Raw genomic sequence first — 14,934 nt, 5'->3', positions numbered from 1 at the left:
GTGGGCAGCAATGTGTCCCTTGTATTCACATCTCAGTTATCACTGAGAGTGCCTTGCATCCTTCTTACACAGCCTCTGTATACACGTTAACTCCCTTTCCCGCTAGGCATATGACACTTGCTATGACTTAGACTGCCTGAGTGGCTATGAGGAAACCCTGTGTAGGGAACTCCTGATTTTTAGTTCAGTGGCCCGAAGCATGGCGACTGCAAAGGCAAAGTCTCACGTTCCCCAAAGCACCCTGCGCAGCCTCACAGATGCCAGGCAGACAGCAGATGCTCACAGACTGATCAGGAGATGGTAAATTTCCACTGGAAAACTCAACTCTGGGAGTAGGCAGAAAAAGGCCAGATGGATAGTAAAATCATTACAACATCTTCTGCAGATCAATCTTTACGCTTCAGGGCTATCAGAGGCTGCTGCTGAAATACAGCAGAAGGGAAGTCTGGCTAGACCGCTATTTTCTTTCTTTTTTTTTTTTTTTGGTACCAGGGATCGAACTCGGGTCCTTCTGCTTTCAAGGCAGGCGGCGGAACCACTGAGCTAAATCCCTGGCCCTAGACCGCTATTTTCTTTGGGCAAAGATAGAGTGGGGCTCAGTCTTGGCAGCTTATTCCAATCATTATTTTAGAAACTTACAAAGCACATCTATCAACTTTCAATAGTAAGCTATACAGAATTCCTAGAAATGCTAATTACATGTTACTTTTTAAAAAATACATGAAATTGCTAGGCAACAGGAATTTAAGTATAATTTTACCCTTATTTTGTCTTTATTGTTCATAATGAAAAGCAAAATAAAGATATGGTATTAAAAACAACAACCACAACCACAACAACAACAAAGACCCCTAACATGCTCCTCAGCACAACACCAAAGCCCATGGCCCCTTGTTACCCTGTCCCAGACCTGGCCTTACGGCCACACATGGTCACAACACACCCACATCACTATCCCGCCAGTGCCACAAACCCGACATTCCCAGGCTTCAATGCAACCCCCCTGCCCTCTGTTCTGAAGAATAAAACAAGCCCAGGCCACCCCAGGCCAGCACTGGATTCCCTCCCAGCACACGTATCACACATCTGCTCTGCTTCCATCTGTGTGCTCTGGCAGTGCCTACAGAATCTGCTTTCTTCCTCTCTGTCCCACTGCCACTGTCCTGGCTGAGAAGTCCCTCATCCTCCACGCTCAAGTGAGCTGCAGCTCCCTGTTCTCCTTCACACTCATCCGGTCACCAGGGATTACAGCCATATAAAAATACAGTTAAGTTGGGCCAGGGATTTAGCTCAGTGGTTCCACCACCTGCCTCGCAAGCAGAAGGACCTGAGTTTGATCCCCAGTACCAAAAAAAAAAAAAAAATACAGATAAGTGTAACTTCTGATTGTTTCAATTGTTGGCCTTAATAGATACTATGGCTGAGAAACATGTATCCCAATGCTAAACTGATTCTAATGGAAGCAGTATTACATTTACTCAATCAGAAAACCCATTTTTCAATCCCAACTAATGACTTAGTATTTGTTTTCATTCCCTGAATGCTTACTTTCTTTTAGGCTTGCTTGGGTTTCACTCTATCATTAGCTAATATCTCAAGCACAATATATACTTAAGCATGATTCACACATTTTAAAAAATTGATTTGTATGCATATATCCATGAGTACGGATCAAGCTGTATTCTTGATAATTTCCAAACATTTTTATCAACATCTTGTCAGATGTGATTACCTGCTTATAGATTTCATTTTGTAACAGGACTGACAAAGAGCTGTAACTGAGAATAAAAACAGTGGTGGTGAACCTAAGGCACGTGTTATTTGTGTTTCTTATAAAACAAAAGACGTTAATGTATGAGTTGTTTTTTCCAAACTAAAAACCTCAGTATTCAGGTTCAATTACAGTGTTGGCACTTTGCGATAAATTAGTGGGTTTTAGGTTGTAGTTTGGGCACTCCTCTCTAAAAGGTTCATCATCACTGGAATAAAAGTATCAGCACTGCTAAGTTGTTTATCCTCATTGACACCATTAAAATCATACTGAAAGAAAGGTTTTCAAGCCACCGTCCTTTTTTGTTTTTGTTTTTAGCAGTTCTAGGTTCAAAACAAAAGATACAGAGGAAAGTACAGATTTACCATCACCTCTCTCCCATACATGCATTGTATTACTGTGGTAAATCTACAAAGGAGAGTTTGACAGAGTCACAGAAATTGCCGTGGGCTAGAGGCTATGTGCCTTGAGCAAAGATGACTAAGTGGGGACCAGAAAGAAGAGACACAGGAGTGGTAGCAGGGGTGGGATGACACAGAACCCATGGCTCTTGCTAAGAATGTGGGTCTTTATCCAAATAGCAAAGAAAGAGGACCAGCAGTAACACTTCTAGTTGCTCAATAAACAGTGAGTGAACAAAAGTAATGAAAACAAGAAGCTGTTATTCTTGTTTGCAGATGATATGCTCTTATACTTAGAAGACCCTAATGACTCCACTAGAAGATTTTTAGAATGAATAAACAAATTTAGCAAAGCAGCAGGGTATAAAATCAACATTAAAAAATCCGGGCCTGGGATTTAGCTCAGTGGTGCCGCTGCCTGCCTTGCAAGTGGAAGGTCCCGAGTTCGATCTCTGGTACCAAAAAACCCCCAAACAAACCAATAGCTTTTCTATACATCAGTAATGGACAAGGTGAGAAAGAAATCAGAAAAAAAATTTCCATTCACAATAGCTTAAAAAAAAATAAAACACAGGGATCAATCTAACCGAAGAAGTGAAACACTTCTCCCTTGAAAATTTCAGAACACTGAGGAAAGAAACTGAAGACACCAGAAGATGGAAAGACCTCTGATGTTCATGTATTGACAGAACTGATATTGCTAAAATGCCTCTATTACCAAAAGCAATCTATAGATTCAATGTAATCCCTATCAAAACACCAATGACATTCTTCACAAAACTAGAAAAAAATCCTAAAATTCCTATGGAAACATAAAAGACTCAGAATAGCCAAATCAATCCTAAGCAAAACAGAGCAAGGCTGGAAGCATCACAATACCTGATTTCAAACTATACCACACAGCCACAGGCAAAAAACAGCACGGCACCAGTACAAAAATAGACTCGTGGACAAATGGAACAAAATACAGAACATAGAAATGAACCCACACGAGCTACAGCCATCTGATTCTGGACGAAGGCACCAAAAACACAGGCTGGAGAAGACAGCCTCTTTAACAAATGGTGCTGGGCACAGTGGATACCACCTTGTAGAAGACTGAAACTAGACCCTTATCTCTTCCCCTATACAAAAATTGATTCGAAATGTATCAAAGACCTAGATATAAGACCTGAAACTTTGAAACTGCTTAAAGAAAACACAGGGGAAACTCCAGAAGCCACAGGCACTGGCAAAGACTTTCTGAACAGGATTCTAGCAGCACAGGAAATGAGAGCAAGAATAAATCGATGGGACCACATCAAATTTAAGGGAAACAACTAACAGAGTGAAAAGACAGGGCCGGGGATTTAGCTCAGTGGTGCCGGCACCTGCCTGGCAAGCGCAAGGTCCAGAGTTCAATCCCCGGCACCGAGAGGAAAAAACAAAAGGATCAGAGCAAAAAGACAGCCTACAGAACAGAAGAAAATCTTTGCTAGCCACTCTTCCAACAGAGGACTGCTATCTCAAAAAACACCAAAATATCAAATAGCCCAATGAATAAATAAACAGGCAAATGAACTGAACAGATGTTTCTCAAAAGAAGTAAATATGGCCAATAAGTATACGAAAAAATGTTCAACATCCTTAGCCATTAGGTAAATGCAAATCAAAACTACACTGAGATTCTATCTCACCCCAGTCAGAATGGCTATCACCAAGAATACAAAATACAAACCTGAGTGTGGTGGGACACACCTGTGATCCCAGGATGTGAGACTGAGGCAGGAAGATTGCTGTGAATTTGAGGCCAGCCTGGGCTCCACACTGAGTTCAAGGCCAGCCAAAAGTACACGGCAAGACCCTGTCTCAAAAACAAAAAGAAAGAAGGAAAGAAAGAAAAGTATAAAAAAGAATAAATGCTGGTAAGGATGAAGGGGAGGTGGGCTTCTACACTGCTGGTGGGAATGTAAATTAGTATGGCCACTAAGAAAATCAGTATAGAAGTTCCTCAAAAAATTAGAGTTTTCATTTGATCCAGCTATACCACTCTTTGGTATATACTCAAAGGAATTAAAGTCAGCATACTATAGGGATACCTGAATATCCATGTTCACTACGGTCCAATTCACAATGGCCAAGAAATGGAAACAGCTTAGGTCAGTGGTGGCAAACCTATGGCATGTGTGCTGTAATGGACATATAGAGCCCTCTCTACGGGCACGCAAGCCAGGTTGCCCCAGCAGCTAGGCATCAGATAAGAGGTTTTTTTTCCTAACTAAAACCTCAGTATTCAGGTTTAATTGCAGTGTTGGCACTTTGCCATAAATAGGTGGGTTCTGAGTTACAGTTTGGGCACTAGGTCTCTAAAAGGTTCATCCTCACTAGCCGAGGTGCCCATCAGCAGAACAATGAATAAAGAAAATGTGATATATATATACAAAACTATTATTCAGCCATAATGAAGAACAAAATTTTGTCATTTGCAGAATAGATAGATCTAAAGATCATTATGTTGAGTGAAATAAGCCAGATTCAGAAGGAGAAATATCACATGTTCTTGCTATTATGTGGAATCTAAAAAGGATGACGCAGAAGAAGAAGGGAGACTATTAGTAGGCAAGGGAAGGCAACAGGAAGAGACTATTAGTAGGCAAAGGAGAGTGTAAAGGACAGTAACGGAGGACAGATACAATCAAAATACTTTACACACACTGAAACTCAGTATTTGCTTTTTGGGGTTTTTTTTTTTGGTACCGGGGATCAAACTCGGATCCTTGTGCTTGCAAGGCAGGCAGCGAAACCACTGAGCTAAATCCCCAGCCCTGAAACTCAGTATTTGGTAAAATTAACAGGCACTAACAATAAAAGGAAAAATAAATGAATTACAAAAATTGTAGTTAAAAATGGTAGAAATTAACAAGAGAGGTATTTTTGAATTTGTTATTTTACCATAAGAGAAGAAACGGTCAGTCATGATCTTACCTTTCCATCAAAGAAATGGTGGTTAAACATGTTATAGTGGCAAAAGCTATCCTCCATATAAAACTGTGAATACCTGTAAAATAATTTATCACGGAGTCACTTGACCAGCCACAGCCAGAGAATAAGCAAACATACACTAAACTATACAATCACACTTTAATACGTTTCATCGTTCTATAGTTTTTTTAAATTAATACTTTGCAAAAATTTCAAGGAATCTGTAGAAGTGAATAATGAGCTTAAATGATTTTTCCAAGTTTGGTAAACCAGAGGCAAAGCTATCAAGTACTCATATATAAAGCACAACTGTTCCTACAAACAAAGGCCAAGATAAACAGTGAGTTACTGATAGATTATTATGCAATTTAACCTTGCAGTGAGTTGGCAATTAAAATACGTCTCTCATGGTTAATAATTTTAAGGAAAATCCTAAATCAACATTTCTGCTCAACAGCTGTTAATTATTTTCTTCTGTGGTTAATTAAAAAAAAGATGTATTTAATGCAAAGTTTTTCTTGTTTAATGCAGACTAGTTTAATAAAATATGCTTCTTAATATCAGAGAAAAATAAGTATGAGCGTTTCATATTTACTGAATTAGTGAACAAGGGTTATTTAACTACTAAATGAACTATTTTATTTTTCTAACATACTACTTTAAGTTTTTTGTTTTTTGGGTTTTTTTTTGGTACCGGGGATCAAACTCGGGTCCTTGCGCTTGTGAGGCAGGCGGCAGAACCACTGAGCTAAATCCCCAGCCCTCTAACATACTACTTTAAAATGTCATCAGCAATGAATGCGAGTACCAGTGTTGGATATTAACTAAGCAAAACTCATACCACGTTACAGTTTATATTTGTATATATTTGATTATTTTTAAGATTAACTTTTCTATATTCCTTAGTTACAGCAGTACTGTCTGACTGTTTTCTCTATTTATCTAGCTGGGTTTTAATGTCTTTCTTGCTGATTTCTGAGTTTTCCACACAATACAGAAACCTCTGTTATCTCTACAGCATTGTGAACTTTGGCTATTGTATTATAAATAATTCACAGATGAACCACATCATTGTTCCTGGAATTTATAACCAGTAGAAAGGCTGAAAATCGAGGATGCACTGTTATCGACATGGTTTCTTGAACCCAAATCATGATGGTGGCTCTTTGTTCATACTGCCACTCTCGGTTCTCCCCTTCCCGTCCGTAACTGGCGGATCATCCTGGTGTAAATACACAAACAGCCCCGGCTCTATGTTAAACTCTGGGCCCCTCACTTAGGTAATGCCTAGTCTTAATAAGCCACTTAACCTTTTTAAACCTCAGTTTCTTCATCTATAAAATGGGAAACGTAATTTCTCATAGGACTTCATAGAACAAATGAAATAATACATGTAAAGTGCTTTATACAAGGCCAGCAATAAAGCACATACTAAAACATTGTGTCATTATTTTAATAAATTTCAGCCAGAAAGATTTGTGAAGGTGCTTCCAGTATTAGAGAATTGTTTATGTTCACCAAAACACAATCTAAACCTATTTCCTCTTGTTCTGTCGAGATGGAAGAACAGCTGTTCACCATTCTCACTATAATATCTTTTAATATCATTTAAGATACTGTGAGCACATCTGTTGATTTCATAAAACATTAATTTGCCCTGAAGAAATGAGCAAAATGCTTGGATAACTGAAAAATATTTAAACTAGATATTGTAACCTAATGAACATTTCAAAAGCTGTGGAACAATGTCAATTACTATTAGCAAAAAAATATATCTTCCTATTTAACTAAATTTCAAATAACTAATTTTAAAAGTACATTAATACCAGTACTGCTGTGGGCCAACTATCATTGTTTTTCTCTCTTGCATTATTTTACGAGAAAGGGCAAAGGAAAATGTAATCCCATTAGTTTTCCATTTTATTCATAGTTTCACAGAGACATAAGAATCACTTTTGAAAATTAAAAAAGAAAATTTGACTTGCATAAAATTCAGCATAATACACCTGTCCAAAACACTGGGCAGCAGAGTGTAGGGCCAGAGAGAAAAAAGTCAAGATTTTATTACTAAGTTCCCATCAAATACAAACAAGGGAGCATAATTATTCATATTTTAAATTATGAAAAACACTCAACATTGCCCTCTTAAAATGAAACTGACTACAAAGAATTATTCTCTCCACTGAATAAGGCAAACAAAACCAATCAGAAAAGCATGCACTTGAAAACTGCTCAAAAGGACATTCATTTAATTTGGCCATTCATTCTCTTTAAATGAGAGTCAGTTACCAAGTGTGAAACATGCTCTATCCACAGGAAATGTAATCAAGAGCTGAATAAAATTAGTTCATAAAATGAACCTAAGAAATTCATTTTTTGATATAACTTTATTTGGATAATAGTTTGCCAAATAGAGTTTCACATCTTTCATGCTAAAATTAGAGCCTATAGAAATCCATCTTAGCAAATGTTAACTTCGAATTGCATCCCCCCGAAATGGGTATTTATAGCACATCTGCACAGCACTCTGGAGCTGAGACAGTTCTGCTGCCTCGGAGACCTTTAACAGGGCAATGAGAAACCAACGGCTACCACAGTATGCCACATAAGAAGTTTTTCCCTGACTTAGGTGTGGTCTCTGTGAGAAAAGAGAACCAACTATACATACCAACCATCATTACTGTAAATACGGGCAACAACCCAAGTTTAATCTGCCCACCCATGTGTTTCCACAGCCACTCTTTCTCAACACCTAACGCTGAGCTTCTCCAACCCAGACGCAGTGAGATTATGGGTGAGATTATGTTATCAAAGAAACTAAGGTACGATGTCCTCAAGAGGACACCATCCATTGTCTGCAACAAACGAAGAAGTTCACAGTTGTGAAAAGAAAATAAGTCTTCATACACAGTAGTCCCTTACTATGCATGGGGGATACATTCCCAGATCCCCAGAAAGCAAAGAAGACCTAAACAAATGGAAAAACACCTCATCTTCAAGAACTGGAAGACAACACTAAGAGGCAAAAGTCCCCAAATGATGTAAAAATACAATGCAATTCCTATAAGACTCTCAGCTGGCTTTTTTGTAGAAATTGATAAGCTGATCCTAAAATTCATTACCAAAACATAAAATAGATCAATGGCCTAAATGTAAGAACACAAATTATAAAATTCTTAGGGAAAAAGCGATTAAATATTTATAACCTTAGGCGATCATTTCTTAGATATGACATCTAAAATACACACAACCAGAAGAAAAGAGAATAACTGGACTTCATTAAAAGTGAAAAGAAAGTCCACAGAATGGGAGAAAATATTTGCAAATCATATATCTGATAAAGGTCTAGCATCCAGAATATATTAAGAATTCTCTCAATTCAACAATAGAAACCAGGGAGGGTGGTGCACGCCTGTAATCCCAGTACTCGGGAGGCTGATGCAGGAGGACTGTACCAAATTTGAGGCCAGCGTGGGCTACATAGTAAGTTCAAGGCCAGCCTGAACGCCACAACAAGACTCTGCTGTAAGAAAGAAAAGAACGAACGAACGAACGAATGAAAGAAAGAGAAAAGAAAGAACTCGAGAAAAAACCGAATAAAACAGCCAGTTTAAAAATGGGCAAAATATTGAATAAACACTTCTCCAAAAAGGTAAAGAAATAGCCCAAAAGCACATGAAAAGATGCTCAACATCATTAGCCATTAGGGGAATCCAAAATAAAACCACAGTGACCTATCATTTCAAAAAGACAGACAACAGGGCCGGGGATTCAGCTCAGTGGTTTCGCCGCCTGCTGCATAAGCGCAAGGACCTGAGTTCAATCAGTAAGTGTTGGCAAGGATATGGAGAAAACTGGAACCCTCATCCATTCTCAGTGGGAATACAATGTGGTGTGGCCCTCTTGGAAAACAGCTTGGCAGTTTCTCAAGAACTAAGCACAGAGTCACCATGGGCCCAAGTCCACTTCTAGTTATACCTGTGGTGGGGAAGACTGGGTCCCCTCAAGACCTGTATGTTGAAGTCCTAACGCCCAGCACTTCAGAATGTGACCACTGGAGACAGGGCCTTTAGAGAAATGATTAAAATAAAATGCAGCTGTGTTAGGCCCTACTCCAATGTGACTGGTGTCTTACATACAAAGACACCAGGGACGTGTGTGTGCGCACAAAGGATCCCATGAGAAGACATGGATACAGCAAGCGAAGAAGAGAGGCTCAAAGCGAAACCAAACTTGTGACACCTTCATCTGAGACTTCCAGCACCCAGAACCATGAGAGCATAAACTGGTGTCTAAGCCACGCAGCCTTGGCATTCTGTCCCAGCAGTCCTAGGAAACTAGCACAATACTCAAGCGACCTGAAAACATGTCTATTTTACACAAGCATTATAAAAATTATACACAAATGCTCACAGAAGCATTGTTCACAATAGTCAAAAAGAAGTAACCAAATGTCCATCAGTGCATGTTTTAGTCACTTTCACATCATTACATAGCTGAGGGACTAGGAGAAAAGGCTTAGTCAGCTCACAGTTTAGGAGGCTGAGTCCAAATGGAACCATGCCTGTTCGGTGGCCACCTCTTGGCTGCCACAAGATGGCACAGGTGGCAAAGGTAGCTGTGTGTGCAGAGTAAGCAAGTGATTACATCTCGAACCAGAAGCAGACAGACAAAGATGGGGCCAAACTCAGGATTTTATGACACTCCTCCTGTGAAAATCATCTCCCAAGGGCACAGCCCCATGAAGGACCGCCCATAAGCCCCGCCTCCAAAGTGGGCCACCACCTCCCAGTAGCTTCACCCTACGGACCAAGCCTTTACCACATGGGCCTTTGGGAGACATCCAACATCCAAATCATAGCAATGCTTGAAACCATGGTATAAAGAAAATGCAATGCATTACACACCCCTAAAAAAAGAAATGAGGCACAGTGGCATATGCCTGTAATCTCAGCTACTCAGAAGGCTGAGGCAGGAGGATCACGAGTTCAAGGCCAGCCTAGGCAAATCAGCAAGGCCTTGTCTCAAAAAATAAAAAGGACTGGGGATGTAGCTTAGTGACAGACTGCATGCCTAGCACAGACAAGGCCATGGGTTTAATCTCCAGTACTGCAAAAAATTCAAAAATTAAAGAAATGACATGCTGGGCAGGGGATTTAGCTCAGTGGTTCCACCACCTGCCCTGCAAGCGCAAGGACCTGAGTTCGATCCCTGGTACCCCCCCCCAAAAAGAAATGACATGCTGAAATGTGTTACAGCACGGAGGAACCTTGAAAACATCATGCAAAGTAAAAGCAGCCCTACACAAGGGCCACCTACTGTATGATTCCACTTAGAAGAAGTATCTAGAATAGGCAAATCTGTGAAACAGAAAGCAGATTAGAGGTTGCCAAAGGCTGAGATCAGGGGAAACAGGAAAAAACTACTCACTGAGAGATTTTCTTTTGAAGCAATAAAATGATAAAATGTTCTGGGTTAAGACCCCGATGATGATTCTACAACTTTGTGAATATACTGAGAATCACTCTTGTACGTGTGAAATACATATCAATGTAAAATAAAAATCTAGGTTTTGGGTGGCAGAATTAAAGATCACCTTCCTTTAAAAAATAAGATAAACCAGATACCCATGCAATTTGAACAAGCTCTTTGAAAGGACATGATATGATTTTTTAGTTTCTTTCACATACTCTGGTTTCTCTTCAGATCGTATAAATCTTTCACCTTTTACTAGTTTCTTTCGCATAAATCATTCTACAACTATCTTGAGAAAAGCTCATTTTTTAATGAAATCAGAATCATTATATAACTTTTAATATAAATTCAAAGAACTTATGCTATGGGAAAAATAACACCGTAACACTTCACTGAAGTAAAAATGCCAAGGGTAGCACGGAGTGCTCCTGACACACACACAGTGCATGGACTCATTCAGTCGGCACATCTGATTCTTTTTCTAGGCCTCGCAGCTCCACTCCTTCAGTGAGACGCCTCTTTCTGGGGGAGACCCAGTCCATGTAGGTGCTCAGGGGCTGGCACGAGCTCTGTATCTGAGGTGGGCGTGTGGCCCAGCCAAGGTACTCGGGGCACTCCCTGGGTTCTGCCCACCTTGTCCGCAGGCAGGTCAACTGTGACGAGGTAAGCGCGCTGCTGTGCCTCCAAAGTCCCTGGCAGTGTGATGGAAACTGCCTGCAGAACAAAGCCAACTCACAGGGAGGGACAGGGTGAGAGAGAGAGATGGAGCCCTGACAGCACTGCGGAGGCCAGGGGTGAGACTGCAGTAAAGCTTGCTGTGCCCCGGCTTCCAGCAACGGGGACCAGTACATTTTTTTTTGGTACCGGGGATTGAACTCGGGACCTTGCGCTTGCGAGGCAGGCGGAGGCAGGTGGCAGAACCACTGAGCTATATCCCTGGCCCAACCAGTACATTCTTTACGTGAATGGAGCTCTGGGACTGCAATGAGCTCCTTATCCTAAACATGTAAGGAACCTAGAAACCAGCTTTTTGAGTTTTTTGTTGTTGTTTTGGGGGGTTGTGCTTGTTTTGTTTGTCTTTTTAGACAGGGTCTCTATGGGCTTGAACTCACTATCTTGCCCAGGCTGGCCTCGAACAGGCACACGCCACCACATCCAGCTGGAAACCAGTCACTGATTCATTGGAAAACCTCCACAGAATGAGGCGGGAGGATAAGGTGAGGCAGGGAGAGATTGAAGAATGAAAAGAGAGAAATGGACCACATGAGAAAAATTTATGTTCAAGTTTAAAAGCAAAGTTACTTCCTGAAGATAATTTTTGGAGCCAGACTGCCTGGATTTGAATCACAGCTTCACCGCTTACAAACTGTAAGTTATTTGGTTACTTCACTTCTTTGTATCTGTTTTCTCACTTTGTATTTGTTTTCTCACTGGGAAATGAGGATGATAACAGCATGTATCTTACAGAGCTATTATAAAGAATGAGTTAGAACAGGGCTTAACATGACGAGCACTCCAAAACTACCAGCTACAGTTAATGCTGATGTGATAGGATCCCAAAATTAAACTTCTACCTTTAAAATCATGGATTGATATTAACAATATACCTTAGGAAAGGAATATAGGATTTTAAAAAGAAACTAATGTAGCCACATAATGGGTTATACAGCCAGCATAAAAGGAATGAAGTCTTGTTAGCTGTAGGAGCTTTGAAAACATTAAGCTAACCGAAAAAAACCGGAGCCACAAGTCAGTACTGAGCGATGCCAGTGATACGAAATGTTCAGACAGGCGAATCCACAGAAGCGGAAAGCGGTTCTCAGGGGAGGTGGGGGTGGGCTTTCTTTTCAGTGTGATGGAAATGTTCCTGAGATAGACAGCGGCAATGATTGCACAACATAGAGAACATATACCACAATCCAAAATACACACTTCAACACGGCGAACGTGATGCGAGTTGTATCTCAATTAAAAAAAACAAAAAACTGAGATCTTTCCCTGTTTCTTTTCTTCAGTACTGGAGACTGAATGTGGGAAGTCTGAAGCCAGTCCTATTTATTTATTTATTTGTTTGTTTGTTTAATTTGCAGCAGGGTCTCAGTCACCCAGGCTGGCTTTCGAACTGTGATCCTCCTGCCTCAGCCTCCCACGTAGCGGGGAGTACAAGTGTGTGACATCACCCCCTGTGACTCCTCTTTAATAAGAAACCTCCAGTTTCATCTTGCCAAGGATCACTCGTGTCAAGCAGATGCCACTTAACTGTGAGTGCTGTTAAGGGAGAGTGAGCGCTTAGCAGACCAGGCCTGTTAGTAAGGAGTGAAAACCTGGGAAATGCAGTTGCTTATATTAGGTGAAATAAAGTTGATTTGGAAACATAAAGAAAAATTACAAAAGCTATGCTTCTTAACATGACATTTTATTTATTTATTTATTTTTATTTTTTTGGTACCAGGGCTCGAACTCAGGACCTTGTACTTGCGAGGCAGGTATGGTGCCACTGAGCTAAATCCCCAGCCCTAACATGACATTTTACACTTTAAAAATTTCACAGATTTTCTCCAGCAAATACTGGAATATCAGCCCAACAGGCTATCAGATCTAAGTACAAAGAAACACAAAGCCTGATTCCTATAATGCATTCAAAATCATATAAATGATAACTCAGAACACAGTGTCTTATAAAGTTACAGTGGACTCCTGGAATTCAAACAATTACAGAAACTAGGAAGAATATTTCAGTGCCACAGAATTATAGACAGTAGATGGAAGATGTGCCATGTGTCAGACACCTGAGGTCTGTGTCTAATGCCATTGGATTCTTTTTCTTTTTTGGCTTTTTGAGACAGTCTCACTGTGTAGCTCAGGCAGGCCTTCAACTCCTGGCAATCCTCCTGCCTCAGCCTCTGGAGAGCCAGCACACCTGGCTCACAGTCAGATTCTTATGCTCTCCCACACAGCTCATCTGTGTGAAGCTCTGACACCTGTCTTCTCCCTACTCAGCCACTCCCTTCGCTTCAGGCTGTGTCCAGTGAGAGATATAGATCACCTGGTAAAACATATTTTAAGTTCCTTTTCATGCTTTAAAGATCTGATGGTGAAACGAAGTCCTAGAAATCTGACTAAGCACAAGGCAGCTCAGTGTATCTTTGAAACTTAATTCAAAAAGAATTAATTCATCTTGAAGTTACAAGTCACAGACAGCTAGCTACAGTGCACAGAGAAAAATCGAGGAAATCAATTGCCTCCATACTTGAAATACAGAAGATTACCTGCTGTTTATGTGATTAAAAAGGTGCTTTATAACCAATTTCTACTTCTAAATGTTAAAGATTTGTGACAGATTATAAACAGTTAAGAAGAGAAAAAAAAAAAAAAACAAGGAACAATGAAGAATAATTATTGTATTTCGTAAACCTACCGAAAATCAATATCCAATAAAAGGCTTTTAAGGTTAGACTTCTTGTCACCGGATGCTGTCAACCTGATCAGCTCATGCAACCTAAAGCGATCAGTAAAAGCAAATTTAATGAGAAATTAAAATGCCATAGACATTAAGCAAATAAACAACAAAACCCACCAATATTCTGTGACCTCTGATATTTCAACGAAACCCTGAAAAGAATTTGGCAGGTGTCACCCAGGTTTCAGTTTTGCACACATTTTTAAAAGCTACGAACTTATCTGAAGCAGAGAGGTCTAATATCACAGACAATTTAAGACTCAAATCAAGAAGGATCTCCTCTCATACAGCAGAAAGAAATCTCTTCAATGGAATACAAGCTGCAAATCCCAAAGAGGGGGAGCAGCCTTCCCACTTCCTGTGAGTTCTCAGCGCTTCACATTGTACACTGCACACAGTAAAAAAATTACTTGACAAAGTTTTTCCACAGTTTAAACACCAGCAACAGGAGAACTTTTTTTAAATCCTCAGAACATACCTTGGTGTGCCAACACACAGTACCCTTCTGAAGCCCAGGGCAGAGAGAAGGCCAACCAAGAACTGACAGGTCCGATCCGCAAACAGATACTGGGCATTTGTCTTCTTGTTTTCCAGGGGGTAAAGGAGTTGGCTGGGCCTTCTTAACTGGGTAACAGAAACATCCCCCACCACCTGATGCTCTCGGTGCTCCCCCCACTCATCTGGTAGCAGCAACTGCTGACAGCTGCAGCAGAACTTTCTCTCAGTCAAGGGCAACTGGATGAACCTCAAGTACCTTCAAGACACAATTAAACAGAGACGGGTATGTTAACTTTGTTGCTTTAATGACAGTGTATCTTTACTATTTTCAGTATCCAGAAAGTAGTCATACTTCCTAAAGGGTACTG

At 40.3% G+C, this 14,934-nt stretch overlaps 1 protein-coding gene across 1 annotated transcript in view; it reads right to left on the bottom strand.

Annotated features, from left to right (window-relative positions):
* The window catches only part of Zcchc4 (zinc finger CCHC-type containing 4), a 51,937-nt gene that overhangs the window by 22,358 nt on the left and 14,645 nt on the right, over positions 1 to 14,934 (bottom strand). The window contains 3 exon segments of the mRNA XM_004847194.3: positions 5,137 to 5,209; positions 14,027 to 14,107; positions 14,547 to 14,822. Coding sequence (XP_004847251.2) covers positions 5,137 to 5,209; positions 14,027 to 14,107; positions 14,547 to 14,822 — 430 coding nt within the window.

Source organism: Heterocephalus glaber, unplaced genomic scaffold (genome assembly GCF_053883595.1).
Source record: "Heterocephalus glaber isolate CG9 unplaced genomic scaffold, H.glaber_assembly_v1.0 deba00001509, whole genome shotgun sequence".
Lineage (NCBI taxonomy): Eukaryota > Metazoa > Chordata > Mammalia > Rodentia > Bathyergidae > Heterocephalus > Heterocephalus glaber.
The sequence above is the reverse complement of the archived record's forward strand: the minus strand, read 5'-3'. Positions and strand labels throughout refer to the sequence as shown.